This window comes from Akebia trifoliata, chromosome 6 (genome assembly GCF_017979445.1).
Source record: "Akebia trifoliata isolate Shusen 1 chromosome 6, ASM1797944v1, whole genome shotgun sequence".
Taxonomy (NCBI): domain Eukaryota; kingdom Viridiplantae; phylum Streptophyta; class Magnoliopsida; order Ranunculales; family Lardizabalaceae; genus Akebia; species Akebia trifoliata.
The window spans coordinates 8,364,646-8,388,739 of record NC_141380.1 but is presented as its reverse complement, the minus strand read 5'-3'; the positions used below and the strand labels follow the sequence as shown (position 1 = coordinate 8,388,739).

At 35.6% G+C, this 24,094-nt stretch overlaps 1 protein-coding gene across 1 annotated transcript; it reads left to right on the top strand.

The window, feature by feature from the left end:
• Positions 1–3,386: 3,386 nt before the first annotated feature.
• CPSRP54 (chloroplast signal recognition particle 54 kDa subunit) lies at positions 3,387–23,541 on the top strand. Its single transcript, XM_086445684.1, has 15 exons — positions 3,387–3,627; positions 3,731–3,863; positions 6,008–6,075; positions 6,168–6,269; positions 7,025–7,177; positions 7,299–7,376; positions 9,316–9,441; positions 9,560–9,662; positions 20,294–20,394; positions 20,520–20,657; positions 20,738–20,881; positions 21,195–21,270; positions 22,284–22,369; positions 22,480–22,608; positions 23,292–23,541. Exons 1-15 carry the CDS (start codon positions 3,460–3,462, stop codon positions 23,397–23,399), a joined length of 1,713 nt encoding a protein of 570 aa, XP_086301810.1. The 5' UTR covers positions 3,387–3,459; the 3' UTR covers positions 23,400–23,541.
• Positions 23,542–24,094: the final 553 nt, after the last annotated feature.

Here is a 24,094-nt window from a genome sequence, read left to right as displayed (position 1 = left end):
AATTTTATTTACTCTGGGACTTTTTTTTTGTTGGCTTGAAGTGTTAAACATAGATCTAAAGAAATCAATATTTTTGATTTGTTGCCTTTTTAAATATGAAGAAGGTGGTGTGTGCTTGAGGTGTATGCATGAATATACTTATAAATGAAAAGATTACCTCAATGAAGAGGGATTACTTTCTTCCTCCCTAGCCATTAAAATAAGGAAACTAAACTAAAAGAACTTGAAAGTAAAGTGCTAGAAGCATAAAAAAAACTTAAAATAAATTGCATTAACATTGAATAATATTAGAATTTATTGGAGACTTAATAGGGGAAGATGACTTCTAAAAGAGAAGACTTACTTTCTTCAACCCTATGCCCTTAAAGGAAAGCAAGAAGAGTACCTTGCAAAGAACTTAAACAAAATAACAAAGAAGGATTATGTGAGAAAGAGAGAAGCAAATGGATTTAGATAGATAAAAAAATTCGGCACTTAGATCTCTCGCCCCACCTTAGTTTCTTATTTCTTTCTAACTTCTTCTTCTTCTTTTAGCTCTAAGGGTTCAAAAGCGGCGAGTAAAATTTGGACAAAATTTTCTTACTCTAAAATTCTCCCTCCTATTTGTCTTGAGAAGCCCTTTATTTATAAGAGATCTTTTGGGGGTAAAAATGTCCAACTCTAAGGAATTTAAGAAATGACTAAAGAAAGGTATCGGAAACCCTTTGAATTTTCTATTTTCTTGAGGGTAAAAAGTGAAATTTGACATAAGACCTCTTAGATAAAATCATTTGACCAAGCCATGTGAACTAGGCCATGTGACACAAATTTGGTGGTTATGGAATGTTAAGTGAAAATCGAATTTGGGAGAACACATGAGGGAAGGTTACGTGGAAAGGTGGGTGATTGGGTTTCATGTAATTATCCTCAAAAGTAAAGACAAAAGGTAAGAGACAAAAATGATTTTGGGGGGATTAATAGGAGACTGTCATGAGTAAAGTTGAACTTAAGGCTTTTTATAAATATCTTATAAAGTAAAGTTAGATTCATATTTTTTAAATGGGTCAATGGGAAAGTTCCATGTATACACTTGAAACTTCTACCTTTTAAGGGTAGAGTTGGAACTTCTACCTTTTGATGGTAGAGTTGGAACTTCTATTAGCTTTAAAGATTTTTACCAAAGATCAAAGCACATTTTTAGTTTGACCTTACTTTTTGAAAGGGTCATTCTTGGGATTTCTTAAAAAAGTTGACTCTCCAATGAGATTGGAGTATTGGCCAACCAGTGAGGATCGTTTTTGGGTATTGGAGTTTATGGGAGACCTCCACGTGTTCTTTTTTGGGGAGAGATGTAAGGCCATGGATTTTAAGTGTTGGCATGGGTCTAACATTGGATTGAGTCATGGGTTTGGGTTATGGGCTTGGATTTTGAAATAGGTTTTGAGGGAGTTTTGGACTTGGGTTTAAGAATTGGACTTGAACTTCTTGTGATTGTTCATTTGGACTGGATTCTTCTTCCAAATGCTTTTTTTATTTCTCGGGTTTGATGAAGGCAAAATGGGGTGTCTACATTTCTTATTCACAATTCACACGTCAAACATTAGTTAATCATCATCATCATTTTTGTAAGTTACGTATTTTTTTATATGTCACTTTATGTTCAAGGTTGGGTTGGGCATGTGTTGGTGTTTGTCAAGTATGGGTTGGGCATGAGTTGAGCCCTAACCCGCTTGAGTTGCAATCCTATATAAACATCCCATCGAGTTATTTTTGTGAGGTCTATTTTATCATCTTTACTCTTCATCTCTTTTAACTTACTATATTTCCTCTTTTACTCCTTTAATCTATTTTATAATTTTTCATATTTTACCCTCTTAACCTCAATTTTTTAATATTACCCTCCAACTTAATTTTTTTCTACTTTTAACCCTTTAACCCCAAAGAGGATACTCATGTCATAGGCACAAGAGAACTCTAGTCTATATAATATAACAAAATGGTGGATCTCACAATTACTACAATTATGGGGGATAAACCACCCCATCCAACTGTAGTTTTTGTGGGGTGCTCACTTTATTACCTTTCCTCTTCAACTTCTCTAACTTTATTATTTTTCATCTCCTCTCCCTCCATTTTTTTTTAAATAATACCATTCCAATTTTATTATTTTTTCTTTTTTAGCTCCTTAACCCTTAAAGAAGATGTATATGCCATTGGCATGGGGGAACTCTAGTATAATAATAATTCAGAACAATAGACATCGACTTTGTACAGCAATCCTAAAGATATATAGTTTTAACTTTTCGCGCCACTGACACATAGGGTTTATTTTATTTTTTATTAGTTTTTTTTTTTTAGTGAATTCAATAACTTAGTATTGACAAGATTTGAACTTAGGTCTCTAGTATCATTACCCAAAGACTTTACCAACTAAACTACTTGACATGTACAACACTTAGGATTTGTTAATGGGATATATTTTCATTTTCTATGTAAGTTGAAATCCATGGGAAAATGAGTAAAGTGGATAGAAGCAAATAAGATATGTTAGTTGATGGAGATGGAAAGGGAAATGGGATGAAGAAGAAGGGTAGGGTGGATTTCACTATCGCATAATGTAAAATAGGAAAATGAAATCCAATCTTGACTGAATTTTTAATTAAGGGTGGAAATTCATTTTCCGGGAAAAACCAATCATACACATGAAAGATTTGATTTTTCATGAAAATGAAATTTTCTATGCACAATAAAAAACAACCAATACTTCTCGTGTTGATCCTTAATACCCAAGAACCACATGGAGAAGCAATCCACTTGCATATCTTAGAACTTTATTGCTTATATTGTTGGGATTAGGCTTTGATGATTATGACGAGCTCCCTCCCTACAACCGATGAGGATCTCTACGAAGTTGGTAATTTTAAAATATGACACATAACAAAATAATATTTGACACAAGTAGGCGTATACTTGTGACTCATTATTGAGGGTGTGTTCGATTTGGATTATACAGCATAATTCTCAAATCTGATTATGGATTATCAAAATCAAGTTGTAGAAATCGATTTTTAGAATCCAAAATCTCATTTGTTTATACTATTTTCAGGAATTGATTTTACAAATCTAAAATCATAATATCAATGTTCCTGAAAACTAATCTTGTTGAAAATTTTATCTAATTAATATTCAAGAAAACTTCACAATCAATAGTTTGTTTACAGATGAATATTATTAGAGAGCTGCTATTGCCACACCAACTTTTGCTAATGCCATCTCAAGATGTGTGGTGGTTTACATATGAATTAGGGTGACATTAACAAAGGTTGGTGTGGCAATAGAATCTCTCAATCATCAAACTTTTGTACACGATGGATACAGCAAACTCCCGCTGCAGGATTCTTTCGGGATAACGAAGGATAAAACTTTCAGAACTCGGAAGATAAAGTTGTTAAACCCAGAGACACAGTGCTCTCGGGCGTCATGGAAGCGATTTCTTACTCGACCGTTACTTGCCGCCATTTCTCTTCTACTTCTCTTTCACCCTCAACAAATAGGAGCTTCTCCAATCCAAGAAAATTGACGAAATTCTGCTCTTCTTTCACTGGTTCGAGCCTCTCGATCGGGCATTCTTCGAGAAATCTTTTCACAGTAAGTTGAAGATTTCACTTCCGTTCTTGATATTTTCAAATTCTTGGAGAGTTTGCTTTTAATCTGAAAATGGTGTTTTTTTTTGTTTGGTTCTTAAAATCAGAGAGAGATATGGGGTTGGGTTAATTCGAAAAGACAGATTATTAGAAGAGAAATGCACGGTGTTGTAAGAGCAGAAATGTTTGGGCAACTGACAAGCGGTCTTGAATCCGCTTGGAACAAACTGAAAGGGGAAGGTTAGCGTTTCTGTTTCTTCTCTTAGATATTTAGATTTGCTTGCTTCATTGTAATTTATTTGAATTAGTTCAAATTTGAACTAAATTTAGTTGGTTAGCTAAGTAAATTATATCAGGGGACATTGAAGGCAATGTAGGCTAGAGTCTTTAAAGCTTTAAGTAGTTCTGGTTTTAGAGATTTGGCAATGAAATTGTTGAAGGGTCTGAAAAATTATTGATTATTTCAATCTATTAACAACTTGATTCTGCTCATACTACTGTCTACTGTATTATAATTTATTTTTTATTTAAATTTAATTGGATGCGTCGATTGCATTACTTGAGAAGAAAACCCTCAATTTAACTATCCAAATCTATTTTATGGGTTAAGCTCTCCATCCTTATGTTTAATAGAACCAACATTATAAAAATGGATGCTTTTGGGTATTTCTTGACTGTCATTTTTTCCTGGACATTACTCTCTATGTGGGTGTCATTACTAAAGTTGCGCTCGACATACTTGATCTTGGTTCTACTTTTATCAAAGCCCTCTTGGACTCTAGAGAAGTATTCTGGAGTTCGTTCTAGTTTTATATAGAGTCCCTCTTCGATCTCATCAACTAACACTATGTCATTTGCAAATAACATAGACCAAGAGACCTGATTTGAGTAGTTACTTTATCTATAATTAGAACAAACAAATACGGAATTAAAACCAATTCTTGATGTAAATCAATTGTAATTGGGGCCACATTTATCTTCTTACTATTGGTTGTGATACTAATTAATTATGTCAATGTATCCATTTGGGACTCCTTTCCAATTATTTAGATACTTCATTATATGCTTTATCTAATTCAACAGAAACATACATGGAGATTCTTCCTCTTTTATCTAAATTACTCCATCATTTGTCTGAGTAAAAAGGAGTGCCTCTATAGCTGAACTACATGGCATAAAATCACTTTTCCCTTAATTTCATAGTTTTGTTCATGAGTTTAATGCCCAAATGGTTAATAGCATTTTGTATGTCTTCTTTCTTCTCATATATAGGTCCTATAATATCTTTTCACTATTCATCTGATATCTTTTAAGTCTTCAAAATATAATTGAACAACTTCATTAGCTAGGACAACCCGATACAATGTTAGACTTGAGCGGAAATTCATGTCTCATCCAATACCGATACATTTGTTATTCAAAAACAACTATGTAAATTGGGTTGTTGAATCAGTAGTTGCACAAACACCTTCAGAAGTTCAAAGAACCCATTTCTTGTATTTGATGATCGAGAAAAATTGAATCCATCAGATCGTCCATCAGTATGCACCATCACATCTTGAAGATAAACAAGTCACTGCATTACCTAATGAACTGGTGAAAGTTTAAAATCTTCATTCGCTAAAGATGGGCTGATACGATTCAAGGAGGATATGATATGACTGAACCCACGATTGATAAAAGGAGACCAGAATAATAACCCAACCATTAATTGATGGTGAAGAGTTCATTGTACGACCTCTACTAAAGCAACGAATCTGAAAGTCTTCCTTGATTACAGATATGTGCCATCAAAAAGCCAATAGCCATCAAGTAGCGTTAGTTAACTCCATAAAAAATCAACATGCATTTTCATGATTTATCAGAGTTTCCAATACACAAGTAAAGTGCTGCATTGGAAAATCACCTTTGGTTACAGATATGTGCCATCAAATTCAATGGCCATCAAGTTGCATTAGTTAACTCCATAACACATTGACATGCCTTTGTATGACGACAAATTCACATTCATGATCTAATTGAAAATCTGAAGATTCTAGCTGTTTAGTTGCGTGATTCAATATGTGGTTGAGCATTCTTTAAACCTGGTCTTAAGAACTGTTTTTTTTTTCCCATTGAATTTGTTTTCTGAGTGCAATTTGCAATATTGGTCTCCTTATTATTATTATTGTGTTATTTTCTTTTTTAATTGTTTTGATGGAAATTCAATGTTGAGTCCATTGAATTAGTTTTCTGATTAGAATTGGAAAAAACATATTTCCAACCTTAAACGAGTGTTTGCAATGTTGAAGCTCTTATTGTTGTGTTCTTTTCCCATTGAATTGTTCTATTGATTGCAACTCACATTGACAAGTTGCTTTTTCATGTAATCTGTTATGTTTTAGAGGTTTTGACCAAGGAGAATATTGTTGAACCTATGCGAGATATTAGGAGAGCTTTGTTAGAAGCAGATGTGAGTGTATTTGTATTGTAATATTTGAATCATACTTAATAATAATTACTACTACCATCAGAAGAAATGTTTGATTCTTATTCTATCGATAGGTAAGCTTGCCTGTTGTGAGAAGGTTTGTCCAGGCTGTAAGTGAACAGGCGGTTGGTGTGGGTTTGATTCGAGGGGTGAAACCAGATCAGCAATTAGTTAAGGTATGTGGACCTATCTACTGGATTTTTATTTTTTTTGCAAGAAAACATACTAATGCCTATATAAAATAAAAAATTCAATTCAACTCAGAGATTAATTAAAGCAGATTGAATTAAGTTATACTTTTCAAGCTTCCTAATAAAACTAGTGCTTGATGGGGATTTGCTTATTTTCCTCGAGGCTTATCTGTGCAACAAAGACATGGACACTTGTGTTGATGTCCACTCATGACTTGTTTCACAGTTTATTCCTTGAGAAATATATTGTCAAAAACTCTCGTTGGCATTAAGTATATGATGAAGAAAATTTTATTTAAATAAACTTTTACTGTTTTACATACACGTACTCTAAAAGAATGTAAAACCAATTTTTAAATAATATTTGGAAATGAAATATTTGAATAAATTTAGGTTTGCTTGAGAAAGTTGTTGGCTTGTGTCCAATACAGAAAATTCTTTGAAAATGAAGTGTTCTTGTTACATAGGAAGTTATGGTTCATTTCTTGAAATAATGGGATCGTGAGATCACTCCTAACTTATGCTACATAAAATAATGATAAATTCTCACTGTTCAGATTAAGTTATGATTTATTTCTTGAAATAATGGGAGTCGCTCCTGACTTACTTGTATAAAATAATGATAAAAGCTTACTATTCAAATGAACTTATTATGTAATTTTTATTCTGATAATTTATGTATAATTTCATTGAAGGAAGTACGTAGGTTTTAAGCATGTTTATTTGGTGATCAATGACAGATTGTACATGAGGAGCTCGTGAAATTGATGGGTGGAGAGGTATCTGAATTGGTTTTTGCAAAATCTGGCCCCACGGTGATATTGTTGGCAGGTCTACAAGGTGTTGGGAAGACAACTGTTTGTGCAAAGTTAGCCTTTTATCTTAAGAAACAGGTCTGAAGTCCCCCCCCCCCCCCCCCACTCACACACACGCACACAAAACTTTATTGAAACTGGTTATGAGGTAAGAGTTGTATGATGTGTCCTTGTTTAACCTTATTGCAACTGATTGCAGGGAAAGAGTTGCATGCTAGTTGCTGCAGATGTGTACCGGCCCGCTGCAATTGATCAACTAGTTATTTTGGGTGAACAGGTGAATCTAACTTTCATTGTAGATGCAGATGATTGATACTCTTAACATTCAAAGCAGCATATCAGTCAATCATATTTGCATTCATGAATCATTTTCCTATTTCTGTCCATCGGATTAATATGTGAAAACAATTATGTGGAGGTGTCGAGGGTAGTGTTTATATTGGCAAAAGGCCAGGGCACCTTTGGGTTTAACGTTTACAAAAGCACAAGATGCTTAAGCTTGACTATACCTAATATGGAAAACAATTGTCATGATTAACTTACCTCATAAGCAACAAAACATCAAACTGATGAACTATATATATGGGTGGCGTTTGTCAGTCAACATTGTCCTATATGGCTTAAAATTTTCGAATTGAGCTGATTTTTTGTGAGGATGATCTCTATGGTCAGGAGGTCATCATCCTCACAAAAAATCAACCTAATCTGTAACTTCTAAGTCTATCAGAAGTGGTTTACAAAATTTCAGTAAAAAATCGACAGTACACAATTTCTAAACCATTTTTGATGGGGTTAGAAGTTTCAGATTGGGCTGATTTTTTGTGAGGATGATCTTCTCACCATAGAAACTTTTAAGCCATATAGGACAAACGTGTTGACTCCATGTTGGCTCCCTAACATTGGCTGCCGAACCTGACCCTATGTAATCATTGATGTTTTGGAATTTTTTCGTTCGTTTTTGCTTTTCTTTGAGGACTACCTCAGCCTTCTCTTCTTGTTTTTTGTTCCTCTCCTTTCTTCAATATATCTTATACTTATCAAAACAAATATATATATGGGGCAGGATCAAGATCCAACGTCTTATCCAACATGTTTTGTAAACTAGGGTTAGAAGTTTCGGAATGGGCTGATTTTTGCTGAGGATGATGTCTACATCATAGAGATCATCCTCTCTAAAAATCAGCCAATTCCAAAGCTTTTAACCCTGGTTTACAAAACACTGGATAAAATGTTGGGTAAAACGTTGGATCATCCAAGACCTCATGAGAACGTTAGCATTCTCCACAACATTCAATTTCCAATGATACCCTTATCAATTTTGTCTTTTAGTGAATAGATAAGGGTATGTTTGTCTTTTACATAATCAATACATTTATTATTTCCTTAATAAATGCATTTGTTATGTTGGGATTGATTGTCGAAGCATTTATTGCAAACAAGGCATTTAAATCCAAAAATCACAATGCCATTAGCATTTATTATGTAAAAGACCAACATATCATTGTCTTTTTTACTAAAAGACAAAATAGGCAGGGGTATTATTGGAAAGTGAATTCATTCCCCATATATATAAGAAGGTTAACATAAGACAAGACAGTATAACCAAGAAATAAATAAGACATTAGGATAACCTAATAGCTATATAGACTTGTATCTTATTACGGAGTGGGTTTAATAATACATGTAAAGAAGACAATTAATTTAGGATGATTGAAAATATTGCTTAGGACATCGTGGAACAAGGTTTACAACAACATAGGAGCACATTTGCGTGCTCTCCTGTCCAGGCAACACTACGAGACTGGTACATGTCCAACTTTGGGTGATTGATCTAATAAACAAACTCTTGGGAATTTTTCCCTTGTAAAATTATTTTTTCATTTTGCTTCAATAAGAACACCTTGATTATTGATAAAATCAACATCAAAGCCTTATCCTAAAGATTTGGGGTTGGCTAAACAAATCATGTTCCTTTATTCAAATCTGTCCAGAGCCATACTCATTAATAAAATAAAACATGTAAATAAATATGCAAATTGGATTGTAGAATAGTGTCTTAAGTTTTATTCAATGAGAGACTGATATACACTTCAAAGCCTAAGCTGATAGTTGAGTCATTCTTAGTTTGGCTCTCAGTTTTTTTACCTTTCAAATGAAAGATTTGGACTCACAATGATTTAATTCTTTCTCATATTCAATTTATAAGCTTGTGACAGGTGGATGTGCCTGTTTATACGGCAGGAACTGAGGTAAAGCCTTCACAAATAGCTAGGCAAGGTCTGGAAGAGGCCAAAAAGAAGAAAACAGATGTGGTCATAGTGGATACTGCTGGAAGACTTCAGGTTCTGTGAGAGATTCATGATAATATTACTGAAATTTCTCATATGATGGCTTTATATTTTTTGATGAAAATATATCTTGAAAGTCTGATGTGAACTGAAATGTCATTCTCTTAATCAGATAGACAAGGCAATGATGGATGAGTTGAAAGAAGTGAAGCGAGCCTTGAGCCCCACCGAAGTTTTGCTTGTGGTGGATGCAATGACTGGCCAAGAAGCTGCAGGTATTTGAACCCATTAACGTTTTTTCTTTTGTAAATAAGTTTATATTTGAAGCAATGAGGAACTTAGAGATAGAGTATATGGTGATGTGGGTTGAAATAGCTAAATATATTAAAAGAGTAGCGAAAGGGGTTCTTGGGGAAGGTAGAGGCAAAAGTCACAACAACAACAAAAAAGAAACTTGGTAGTGGAATGATGAGGTTCAGAAGGTCACAGAAGAAAAAATCTATTACAAATTTGGCAAATGGCTAAAAACGAAGAAAACTTAGAAAAATGTAAACTTGCTAAAGAGGGAGCAAAGAAAGTGGTAAGTGAAGTTAAACACAAAATATACGGCGATATATCTAATAGATTAGAGATGGTTATAAAGATACCTTTAAGCTAGTGGGTTGTACATAGAAATTATTAAATTCGGACTACTCATGAGGCTTTAGACTTAGAAAAGATGCATGGGAGACCAGAGAATGCATATACTTTCGTAAAATTAGATTATCAGAAGAGAAAACTGATCTAGCAAAGATGAAAGCAAACGGGACTTTAGGACCAAAAGTATTCTAACAGAAGTATGGAACTGCATGGGAAGTATTAGATAGTCTTGGTGCCGATCAAAAAAATGTATTGGATTGACTTGGTTAACTAAGTTTAACTATATTTTGAAAACAAAAAGAAGTCAGATGAATGGAAAAATGTTTTGTAGTACCAATGAATAAACATAAAGGAAGTATACAGAGTTGTACCAAGTGTCATCACAATTAACTTGTCATAATATGGAATTTTGGGGAAGAGTTAATATGAAAAACGAAGATATCAGGCAACCAACTTGGTTTTATGTGAGGGAGGTCAACCATTATGGTGATTTTCCTACTAAGATGTATGATAGAGAAGTTTGGAGAGAGAGGATCTCCAAATGGTTTTCATTGGCTTAGAGAAAGCATATGTTCTGCCCCATGAATCAATTTGGTGCGTATTGAGGAAAATGGAGTCTCAATTAGATTTATTTACATAATTAAAGACATGTATGAGGGAGCTATGACTAGTGGAAGAACAAACGGTGATGGGACTAGTGAGTTTCAAGTTTCAGTTGGTTTATATCAGGGACCAACTCTAAGTTCATATATGTTTACACTAGTTATAGATAAAATAAATGCTCATATTGATGCATGGATCCCTGGGTGAGCGCTATTTGCAGGTGACATATTGTTGGTTAATGAGACTAGAGAAGATTCAACGGAAAATGAGAATTTTTTATGGTCGTGTTGGAGTCCAAGGCTATAGAATAAGCAGAATTAAGATAGGCTTTGTAGAGTGCAACTTCAATTAGGAAATATGGGGAGAGGAAAGACCAACATAAATTGATGGCCATGAAATACTCCAACACGGCAAGTTTTGTATTATATTTCTATCTTCCATAATATGGAGAGATATGAGAAGGATGTTTCCTAATGAATTAAAGTTGAATGTTTAAGCTGGAGTTATGTTTTTGGTGTGCAATGTGAGTGACATATCTCAATCAAATTAAAAGAAAAAATTTATAAGATTGCAGTAAGACTGCCTATGTTTCATGGAGCTGAATGTTGAGCAATCAATAAACAACGTGATTATGGATAGAGCATAGTAGAGATAAGGATTTTGAGTTGTATAAGAGGAAAGATGAAGAGATATAAAATTAATAATGGATGTATTTTTGAGAATGTTGGAGTTTCCCTAATAGATGATAAACTCAGGGAAATTCAATTGAGAGAATTTGGTTGTGTGCAACAAAGAAATATGACAGCCTCAATTAGAAGGAACGTGCAAGTTAAAGGTTTTAAAAAAACTAACGGAAGGCCAGAAATGATGTGAGGCGAGCTAGTGAGAGAAGATCTAAAGACACTTAATTTGATTGAAGACATGGATTTAAATAAATTAGATGGATGAAACAGGTTCATTCAACTCCCAGACTTGGGAAAATTACCAAAGCAACATTGCTTTTGTTATTTATTACCTAAAAGATAAAGTTTTTTCAAAAATTACCAAAAGTGATTTAAAACACTGGACTGTCCAACATTTTGACTTCCTACCTTTGTTATTTATTACCTATAGAAATCTTTGGACCGTCCAGTGTTTTTTACGAAATTGCTGGACAGTCAAACCGTTTATGTAGAGAGTTGTAAAAACGGGAAACTAAAATACAGGACAGTCCAGCAACTTCAGAAAACATTGGACAGTCCAGCTTTTTAAATTGCTTTTGGTAATTTTTGAAAACTTGCTATCAGTAAACATTAAAATCAACAATGTTTTGGTAATTTCCCCTTTTTTATGGAAATTCCTATTATTTATCGTTTTTTATAATCCTTATCAAACTAAATTAGTTTCATGTAACTTTATAATTGCCTGCATTCTTAATATTGTTCATAAGATTGTGTTCCAATCTTTTTAGTGTACATGTGTACATATTTATAGTACGTTGAACCTAGCCGCCAGGGCCTGATCTTGCCATTTACTTCCATAAAAATCTATAATGTGGTTATCAGTTTAATCAAAGTTGATACATATCAGGTTTCTCTCTATCTGATAATAAATGAACAAGTACAAGTGTACAACTGCACTAGTAGTACAGTTATATCCGAATCTAAATATATAAAAGAAGAGCTATATCTGATGCTCCTTTAATTAATTCACAATGAGCATCTTGGATTGTGGAAAGTCATAATATTTATGATAAACAAATTACTATGTTTTGCTTATACCTAAGATGGTAGATGAAAGATCGACTTAATCCATCAGTGGGTTCTTTTGTATACCTATTATAGTTATTATCGTCAATTTTTTCATTTTGATAGTTTCTGTGATTACATGGATTATACCTATTTGCACAAATCCCTCGACGATTCCCGATCGTTAATACATAGAGTCCCATAAGCATATCTTGAGTTGGTACGGAAATGGGATCTCCAATAGCTGGAGACAAGAGATTCATATGAGAAAACATAAGTAAACGCGCCTCTGCTTGAGCCTCCAAAGATAAAGGTACATGAACTTGAAATATCATTCAACATGTATCTCTTGTATTATGTATTATGTATTATTATTTCCTTAAAAATAGAAAGAGACATTTTGTCAAATCTGTAACCGAATACCTATCATGTTACAATGTTGGAACCATTTCATAAAACAGTCTTTATACGGACCATTATCTTCTTTGTATACTTTGCATCCATGTCAAATGGTGGTGTACCATAGCAAATTCTTTTGGAAAGTAAGTTGGGATTGTAACTCCTAGCACCATAACTATTGATCCCATGTCATACATCTTGTCCTAGAAGTTGTAGTTTAGAAGAACAAGAAAGAAGAAGATAGGAGAAAATAGATAGAAGAAAATGGGTGAGATTAGGGTTAATCGACCTTTCTCTTTACCTTTTATATTTGATTAATAATAATTACAAATAACCCCCTCAAACATCTAAATATTATGACTTAATCCCTACTACATAAATAACTTATTTATTCCTACACTCCCCCTCAAGTGGGGCATAGATATTAATCATGCCCAACTTGCTTAGAACATCATCTAGTTTCTTCTTGGTAATTCCTTTAGTTAGGATATCAGCTAACTGGTTCTCTAACTCCACCTATGGTAAACACATTACTTGAGATTCAACCTTTTCTCAAATGAAGTGTCTATCTATATCTATGTGCTTAGTCCTGTCATGTTAAACATGATTAAGAGCAATATTAATAACAGCTTTGTTGTTGCAATAGAGTCTCATAGGCTTCTTTGCTATAACACCAAGTTCACCCAATAAGATACCTAGCCAGAGAACATATGTAGCACCACGAGACATTGGTCGATACTCTGCGTCTACACTAAATAGGGCAACAACAGTTTGTTTTTTACTTCTTCATGTAACAAGGTTTCCCCCAACAAACGTGTAGTAACCAGTTGTGGATCTACGATCATCCTTAGCCCCAGCCCAATCTACATCAGTAAAGGCTTCTATCTTAAGATGACCATGATTAACAACTAGAATCCCTTTCCCAGGTGTTGCCTTTAGGTAACACAAAACCCAATCTGCAACTTCACAATGAGGGATTCTAGGAGAATGCATATATTGGCTTATGACACTCACAACATAAGCAATATCAGGTCGAGTTAAGGACAAATATAAGAAACACCCAACAAGTCTCTGAAACTGGCCAACTACGATCAAGTTTATGATTAGGGTCAATAGGAGTGTCTGTCGGCTTGGCTTCAAATTTTCATGTGTCTTGTAATAGATCTAACACATACTTACATTGAGAGTGTGATCAGCATGACATCGAGAGTATCCCACTCGCTTAACTGCTTTGTTGAAACAGTTAAACCATGCTCTGGGAAACTGTTTCAACCCATGTATAGATTTCCTCAATCTACAAACTTTTCCCTCACTCTAAGAAACACATATCCTGGAGGAGGATCCATATACGCTTCCTCTTCTAATTCTCCATTCAAGAAAGCATTCTTTACATCTAATTGATGAAGAGGCTAGGATAGCTTTGCTGCCAATGATAACAAGACTCAAATAGTATTCATCTTGGCAATTGGAACAAATGTTTCAATGTAATTGACACCATGGGTTTGAGTATTTCCCTTTGCTACTAATCTCGCATTGTACCTTTCACTTGTGCCATCAGCTCGGTTTTTTACAGTAAATACCCTTTTACATCCCACTAGTTTTTTTTCTCTTGGCAAAGTCGCCATTTCCCAAGTGTTATTTTTTTCTAGAGCGATTTCCTCTTGAATTGTTGTTTTCCATTCTGGTATCTTCAAGGCTTATGCAACACACTTAGGAATAGGAACAAAAGAAATAAAAGTCACAAATATGATAAATAATTAGAAATAGGATGTGATGTGCAAGTATGTGTTCCTTTGCCTAAGGCAATAAGAACATTAATATCAAATGCATTAGAAACATTAGGAATTGAAACAACACAAGTACCTGGCTCCTCGGATTCCAACTGGTTAGTCTGATCAGCAAGAGCCTCTTGTTGGACTTTCTTCCGTTACCGAGGGTAAATCTTAAGCTCTTTACCTTCATCAATTTCGTCTCCCGATGGAACCAAAGAAGAGGGAGAAGACACAACAGAACTTGGAACAGAAACTGGAATTGGAGACGATAAAGACACAGAAGAAGACCAACTCTCTTCCACATTTTGCTCCCCCTGAAGAGAGGAGGGAGAACTAAAAAAAGGCATATTAAAAAAAAGTAACATCGACCATGACGTATCTTTTTTGGTACAAGGGTCAAGACATCGATACCCTTTTTGTGTTAAGGAGTATCCTAAGAAAACACTCTGAATGGCTTTTGCGTCCAAATTTTTCTATTAGAACCAAGAATATGGATGAAACAAAGACACCCAAAAACACGTAGAGGCAATTGAAATGAAGAATGACCAGGAGCCAACAATTGTAATGGGGACCGAAACTAAACGACTCGTGATGGCATCTGATTAATCAAATGTGGGTGAGAGTAAAACATCAGGAACATATATAGACAACTGCAAGCTACACACTACTTCTAAAAGATGACAACTCTTCCACTCAGCTACTCCATTTTGTTTAGAAGTGTATGCGCACGAACTCTGATGGACAATTCCATATTCTATCAAATATTGTTCTTTTTTCGGATGATGCCTTGCTAAAAAAAAGTAATGAGTCGGCCTCCTTGCTTAAGAACAGCCCTAATACCCTTTCCCGAAGGTGTCACACTCTAGGAAAAATGGAATATTAAAGTCAGGAAGTGTTACTACCAGTGTAGATGCCATTGCTTGCTTAAAGCGAATAAAAGCATTCTCTACGTCATCTGGCCAATTGAATTGATCCTTGCGTAGCATGGCTGTGAGTGGGACAGCAATCTTACCATATTCCTGCACAAAACGGCGGTAATACTCAGTCAACCCAAGAAAACCGTGGAGCCCTTTGATCATGGTCAGTTTAGGCCAATTAATCATGCTTGGATCGGCAGCAACTATTATAAGAAATAAGGTGGCCCAAGTACTCCACCTCTTGCTACCCAAAAATACATTTTGAATGTTTTACAAATAAGTGATGTGCCTGGAGTTCCTCAAAGACCATCCGAAGATGGGATGTGTGTCTCCCACGATGGGCTATATATTAGAATATCGTCAAAAAAACCAAGACGGACCGACGGAGAAATGGACGAAATACATTGTTCATGAGACTTTGAAACGTAGAAGGGGAGTTGGTAAGTCCGAATGGCATTACTAGAAACTCATAATGGCCATCGTGAGTACGAAAAGCCGTTTTAGGAACATCCTCAAATCTGACACATATTTGATGATATCCCGAACACAAATCCAACTTCGAGAAATATTGTGCCCCATGTAGTTCGTCCAATAACTCATCAATCACCAGGATCGGAAACTTATCCTTAACCTTGATTGCATTTAGAGCTCAATAGTCTACGCAAAATCTTCAAGACTAATGTTTGCATTAGTCTATGCTCAACAAAGACCCATCTTTCTTCTTCACAAGTAGAACCGGTGAAGAATAGAGACTAATGTTTGGTTGAATAATTCCAGAGTTAAGCATCTTTTTTACCAAAAGTTTGATTTCATTCTTTGCACGTGCGGATAACGGTATGGTCGCACATTTGTTGGGACAGCTCCTGGAATAATCTCAATCTGATGATCTTGTGAATGGGGAGGAGGTAACCCCTAGGGTTCCTCAAAAAGGGAAGAAAATTCATTAATAATACAAGTAATATCATTATGAATGCCGACTTTCATACCTTCTTCATTGATAGAGAGTTGCATAAGCTTATCACTGACTAGGTACTTCAACCATTTTTCCATGGCGTGCACACTCGCCATTTTAGGTGGTTTCGTTGCATCTCCATCTAAGTGATATCTCTAATTTCCAATATTGAAATCCATAGTGAGTTTAGAGAAATCCCACACAACCAGACCTAATTGTTGAAGCCATTATACCCCAAGAACCATGTTTGATCCTTGAAGGGGTAAAACATAAGAATTATTTTGAATTTGTACCCTTGAATATCCAAATCCAAGTCCTTGCAATATCTCACGCACTCGAACTTGCTTCCATTGGTGACCAACACATCAAAGGCAGGCGAAAGATGAATAGGCACTCACAAGCGCCGTACAAAGTGTTCACTAATAAAGTTGTGGGTGTTCCTGTTATCTATGAGAACAAAGATTTTTTGATGTACCTCGTGACTCACATCATTTGATGAGAAAGTTGACCAGATAAAGCATGAAGAGAGATCTTTGATACATCATCTTCGCAATCAGCGTTCTAATCAACGTCATTATTCACTTCTAAGAGAAATAATTGTTGCCTTTTACACTTGTGTCCAAGTACAAAACGCTCGTCACAGTTGTAACACAGCCCATTATCACGTCGAGCCTACATTTCTGCCCAATTGAAACGCCTCACTAGTGGTCCCCCTTGTGGCTAAAACAATGGTGTTGGTGTGGTTGTCGTAAGAAGACGTGGATTATTTGAAGTCGTAGCCTCCCAGATTGGGAATGGGCGTGAAGGTCGACGCGTCTTCAAGAGGCGATCTTGTGTTCGAGCCAACCTAGTGGCAGCGATCATCGTGGTTGGCCGAAATAGCTTGATCTCATAACATATTTCCTCCTTCAATCTCACAATAAAGCAATTGATTAGTGTTTTCTCATACCAATCCTCCACATAGTTAGCGAGTTTCTCGAACTTGCAGTGGTATTCACGTACAATACCCACTTGACGGAGTCTGGAAAGAGCTTCGTCGAAGGCTTTATAATCAGACGGGCCAAAACGTACTAACAATGCTTATACAAAGGTTGGCCACATCATTCTTTAGGTCACCTTCTCGTACCATTGATTAGCCTCTCCTTCCATATGGATCGATGCAAGGAGAATTATCACCTTCCTATGTATTCTAAAAGTGAAACAATTGTTCAGCACGATGAACCCATTTTGTAGGTTCAAATCCCATAAACCTTGGAAAATCAAGTTGTGCATACCTCCCTTGCACAATTCTACCTCCATTACTTATTTCTAGATCAACATTATCCTTACGATAGTTGCGAACATGGCTTCTGCCCGTATCACCTGATTGGCGACTAGCTTCTTGTTGGGACTTTAGCTCCTCAATCAATTCAAGGGTGGCCGCTTGTTGTTGACGCATCACTTTCGTGGCTTCATTGATTAAGCGAAGGTTATTCTCCAAAAAAGACACACGATCTTCCATTTTGTGTGGAGGTATGGAAGAAGAATCATCACTTTGATATCAGTTGATAAGACTATCTTGATGGATGGCGAGATGGGTGCCCAATTTAGAGGATGGATATGCCTTTCCTACGAATTACACAAGAATTGTGATAATTTCTTCTCCTTTTTAGAAAGAGTTTGAGTCACATATATAACTGTGGCATACCACAATAATAGCAATTTCTACGTCAAAATAACTACTCTAGCTATTTTTTTCTATCAAGGAAACTACTAGCAAACTCTAACTATTTCCTTCTATCGAGGAAACTACTAACAAACAGGAAGTAACAAATAAAAAGCTACTAACAAATAAAACAAAATCCTCAACTTCTTTGGCCACGTCTCCCATTCTTGGAAGCATTCTCCAAGTCATCCCCTATTTGCCACATCAGCCCCTTTAATATCTAAGGATGTATCGTAGATCCCTCAAGCTTAGTAAGAAGCTGGCTGGGACACTCTATTTCCTCATGAGCATTGGATAGCTCAGACGAAGAAGTAAAACCAATGGGTGTGGGAGCTACTTGTGAAGTAGAAACTAGCTGATGCTCAGAGCTAAGAGGCTGATGATGCTCTTGACTGGCTATATGTGCATTGGAGCGATGTTTTCGCTGAGGAGTTTGTTTTCCTTTAGTGAACTAGGCTGGTCTAACAATTAGATCCCAACATTGCTGCCGAGTGTGCCTAGATCTCCCACAATTATTACAATGTAGCTTATTTTAATCATCTCCCCCTTTTACACTCCTTCAAGATCCTCCTTTATTAGATGAAGAAGATATAAAGACAGTAGGAAGGAGGTTACTAGAAGGTTGAATAACGCTCCTTGTACTCTCCTCACCTTGAATAAGAGAATACACATCCTCAATGGGTGGGGTCAAATCTCTCCCTAAGATTTGAACATAGACAAACTGATAAGTAGGACTCAACCCGGCAAGGAATTGAAACACACGATTTTGATTTGTCAATTTTCGGAATTCTTCAGTATCACCATCGTGTTTCCACTTAAACACTTGAGAATGATCCAATTCCTTCCAGAGAGCTTGGAGAATAGAATACTAAGTGGCTAAGCTTTTCTCCCCCTGACGAAGATTAGTAACTTCATGTTGAAGTTGATAAATTTGAGCAATGTTCCTTTTCTAAGAATAGGTCCTCATTACTTTCTTCCAAATCTAGTGAGCAATCTCAAAAAATAGATAATTTCTACTCAATTGAGCTTGTATTGAGTTTAGGAGCCAAGACATCACAGTTAAATTCTCTTGTTCCCACCTCTCATACAAAATATCCTTCTTATCAGGCTTTTTGATTTGACCTGTCAGGTACCCTAACTTCCCTCGTCCTCCGATATACATCTTAATAGACTGAGACCACTCTAGGAAGTTAGTACTATATAATTTTATAATCGTAATTTGAGCCCCAGGGTTATCGCCATAACCCCCTACAACAACCGAAATAGTCTTGGGTACACCGGAATGCAAGCCAATGATACTAGAACCATTATCATTCAACTTAGTGACCTCAACTAATTGAAAAAAAATCTGATTTGAGAGAAGAATAACATATCGGTAAAGAGAAAAGTGGAAAACTAGGGGTGGGCGGCAGATATACAAGAGAGAAATACTCGTTGCACCTTCAATCCTCTTCCAAATCAACCAAACATAGATTTGTTGGTTAGAGAAACTTCACACAAACCAAATCTAACTAAGGAAGTCACCCAAAAAAACCCTCACGCAAGCGCACAAATCATTTTTGCAAAAATGAATATTTTCGGATTTTTCTTGGAGATCAACGAAAAAGACATCAAAGAGAGTTTAAAAATTCAGGTAAAAATCACTAAAAATCAAAACGACTTGAACCATGCCCTTCATGTCTGCAACCTAATGACGTCATCATGCTGAATTCAGCGTCTGTACTGCAGACGTCGGCCCTAACGTGCAGAGAAAATTTTGAAAAAAAGTTGAAAAAAAATGTAAGGATCCCTGATAGATTTAGAGATTTGATACCAAGTTGTAGTTTAGAAGAAGAAGAAGATAGGAGGAGATAGATAGAAGAAAATTGGTGAGAGTAAGGTTAATCGACCCTTCTCACTACAATATTTGATTAATAATAATTACAACTAACCCCCTCAAACATCTAAATATTATAACTTAACCCCTACTACATAAATAACTTATTTATTCCTACACTAGAGAATGGGTTGAGGTTTTTATTTACGAAGCACCTATAGGTACAAGGGTTAAAGACTTGCTATGGTTATATTATCGCTTGTTTGAATGTAAGACAACTGTATGATCTCCACATATCTTGTCGGCCAAAATGAAGGTGAACTAATGAAATACATATTATGACTACCTTCCAAATGATTGCTCATATTCTTTGCAGCCCTGGTCACGACATTCAATCTTGAGATTGGGATTACCGGTGCTATACTGACAAAGCTTGATGGGGATTCTAGAGGTGGAGCAGCTTTGAGTGTTAGAGAGGTTGTCTCCTAACCAGTGTTTCTTGCTTCTTTGTATTATTATAATTGTCTTATTCTTAAAAAAAATGTACTCGTGATGAAACTATGTCTAAGTCGGTCTCTGAATCAATGATTGAATGATGGCAGGTTTCAGGAAAGCCAATCAAGCTAGTAGGACGGGGAGAACGTATGGAAGACCTTGAACCTTTCTACCCAGATCGTATGGCTGGACGCATCTTAGGAATGGGAGATGTTCTTTCATTTGTGGAGAAAGCACAAGAAGTTGTGAGTGCCAATCAATTCTACTTACTTTTCATTAGAATAGAAGTATTGTCAATTGGCTCTGATCTCATTTGCCTAAGTAGATGCGCCAAGAAGATGCTGAGGACTTGCAAAAGAAGATAATGAGTGCAAAATTTGACTTCAATGACTTTCTAAAGCAGACCCGTGCTGTTGCACGGATGGGTTCTATGACCCGTGTTATTGGAATGATCCCAGGCATGGGGAAGGTAGAGTACCTCACTTTCTCATTTTGAATTGAATTTCTTCATTGGTGGATGTTTGCATGTTTATTTGGTCTCCATATTTTTTCACGGGTTTTGTTAACATGTGACCTAAGGGCACACGTACATTTCCAAAGTGTATTTAATGCACCTTGACACATGTTAACAAAACCCTGTTTTCACAAAGAGGTAGAATGATGTGGTAATTCGTTCCATGGATAATTTATTTTATTTATGGGATTCGAGATGGGGCAATACCGAGGAAGTCAGTAGGCTTTTGAATTAGTATTAATTGTGGAATTTTTATGTATGGGATCAGGTGACTCCTGCACAAATTAGGGAAGCAGAGAAAAGTTTAATGATTATGGAAGGAATGATTGAAGCAATGACCCCTGGTATGTCTTTTCTCTCCAATATTTCAAGAAAATTCTTACAATAGAGAAACCTTAGAGTTTCCTCGGTGGGAATTGCTTATTCTATAATAGTTCACCACCCATTGGTCCTGGTCACCAATCTTAGGAACTATCTTCCAAAGGAATTTAGAGAATAAAAATTAGGAACATGGCTCAATGCACATCAATAACACCAATGGAAGATGTACAATGTTAGAATAATCTCTCTCTTTTACATTTTTCTTTTTTCCCATTTGTATGTTTTACCTTCTTTAGCTGAGAAATTTCTTATCCAGCAGTTCAACCTGAACATTTGTATGTCCTTTGTGCTGTTAGTTTTTTTTCTTTCTTTTTCTCCCCAATTTACAATTTGTAATTGGTTGAAAGAGTTTATATCCATGAGATGCCTTCCAATATTGTTATGGTGATACTGCATGATTTACGTTAGAATCTTACCCTACTGATTAGCTTTTGTCTTATATTGGTTAAAAGTGAATGCTCATGGTGCACGACTGCACATGGAACTTGATTTGGATTTTCTTTTGTTCTAATTTAGTGTTATCACGCTTATAAGCTGCAATAGAGAAATCTACACACCTAAAGATATGAAAGACATGTCTCAATCATTCAACAATGAGTCCCTTCCATAAGTTGGAGAGGGAATATCGATGTTCTTTTCTATCCCTAAATGTATCTATCCTGTTGTTGTCATCTTATAAATTGGCAAGTAGGCCTCTGACTCATTCTCATATTTTCTTTCACTTGGACCTTAGATTCATCTCCTTGTCTTCTTGCTTTTTCTCTCCTCCAAAACCCATTTACTTAAATGCTTTGTGTGTCATGGATGAATGAGCGTATTATGCTTGAAACAAGCATGAGTGTTAAGTTCCCTTATGCAAAGGGTAATGCTCAACATAAAAAAATTGTAGTTTCTTCAATGAGGTTATCAATAAGTTTTTTCCATCTGTGTGATCTCTTTGTGGTTGGGCCTTTCTCATTATGTTGTTACTTTGCAGAGGAAAGGGAAAAGCCTGAACTATTGGCTGAATCCCCTACAAGGAGGAAGAGAGTTGCTCAAGATTCCGGTAAAACAGAACAACAAGTATGTATACGTTGTCTCAGTCCTTCCATTAAGCAAGATCAATATAAGTCCAAGATAATGTTATTCTCATCTTAACATGTTATTAAGTTAAAGAATCTTAACCTTTTCAGGTTAACCAACTTGTTGCTCAACTTTTCCAAATGCGCGTTCGTATGAAGAATTTGATGGGGGTCATGGAAGGAGGAGGATCTATTCCTGCATTGAGCAATCTTGAGGAGGCAATAAAAACTGAACAAAAGGTTCCTTTCTTAACTTATGTTGTGTGCATTGTGCAATCCCCATATCCACTCATGTATCTTAATAACCTTCCACTATTGCTTTACCATGTTGGTGCATGTCTACTGCAAAATATTCTGAAATTTAAATTTATCCTTCACGAAAGATTCGATTCTCACACAAACAATTGCATTTTTCTGTCAAATCATTCCTATTATTATCATGCATATGCATATGTTTATTGTCTATATTATATGTAAGAAGTGCTTGTATAAACATGTGAAAAATCAGGAGTTGTACATTTTTTTTTTTTTAAATTTCCTCAAACACTCAAAAAAAAAAAAAAAAAAAAGCTCACTGTTAGAATAGGTGGTTTAACATTCCAAATTTCAGTAGTAAGTTGTGAAATAATAAATAAATAAATAAACATTTTTGTTTGCAACCTCAAATTTTGGACATGGTTTTGATAATACATACTTACATCAGCAATGTTACCGAGGATTCTTTTGCATCATAGTGCGTGATAAAACGTAAACCAGCCCCAATATTTTTCCTCGCTGTTTCCATAATGTTCTCCCAACTATTTCAACTCCTAGTAATGTCTCTTGGGTGTTTTCAGTTAATCCTTGTAATCATGGTTTTATTTGCACAATGTCACTGACTTACTTGCATTATTGTTTTCCTTTCTTTTCTCATTCCATATCAGGCACCTCCTGGTACTGCAAGGAGGAAGAGGAAATCAGAATCTAGGAAACAATTTGCGGATTCGGCAGCATCAAGGCCGAGCCCCCGTGGCTTTGGGACTAAGAGTTGAGAACCAATTATTGTAGGATAGTCATAGAGAATGCTACTGATGGGCCAGCTCTATGTTTATCCTTTATGTTTGTACATTTCTACCATGTATGAACGATGGAGACGCCAAAAAATAATTTCCTAAACGAGAATTTTTCATGCAATATGGAACTCTTGTCAAATATAGATGTTTTTCCTTGATATAAAAGTAAATATAATTTACCGTTCTAAGTACACCTCGACGTTAGTTCAGTGTGAAACTCAGTGTCTTGCACAGTCACTCAATATTATTCAAACATTAAATCAACTTGAACGGTTTACTCATTCAAAATGAGATGTCTCTAGTCAAACCAAGATGACTTGAACAATTAAATTCATTCCCTATGCATCGTGAGGGAGCTTCAATATGCTCTATTTTGGTTGAAAAATATTAAGAAAGAAAAGGGAGCGGTTCCCCTGTAGTTCTTTCTTGAATGACTCAGAGAGTGCCACACTGAAAGAAACATGAGTGATTTACTGGGCAGAACATGCAGTTTTATTAAAAAAACTCCCTTACTTTATCAAGCATGGTTTTTAAACTCAGTATCGCGTCTCGTCTCATTCAGCTCTGATACCGAATCATCTCGAACGAGTTTTCCGATACGTTTGAAACGTCTTGTGAGATAACTCAAAAAATTGTACTTGAGATGTAAAACTCGGTCAAAAAAATGACTTTGT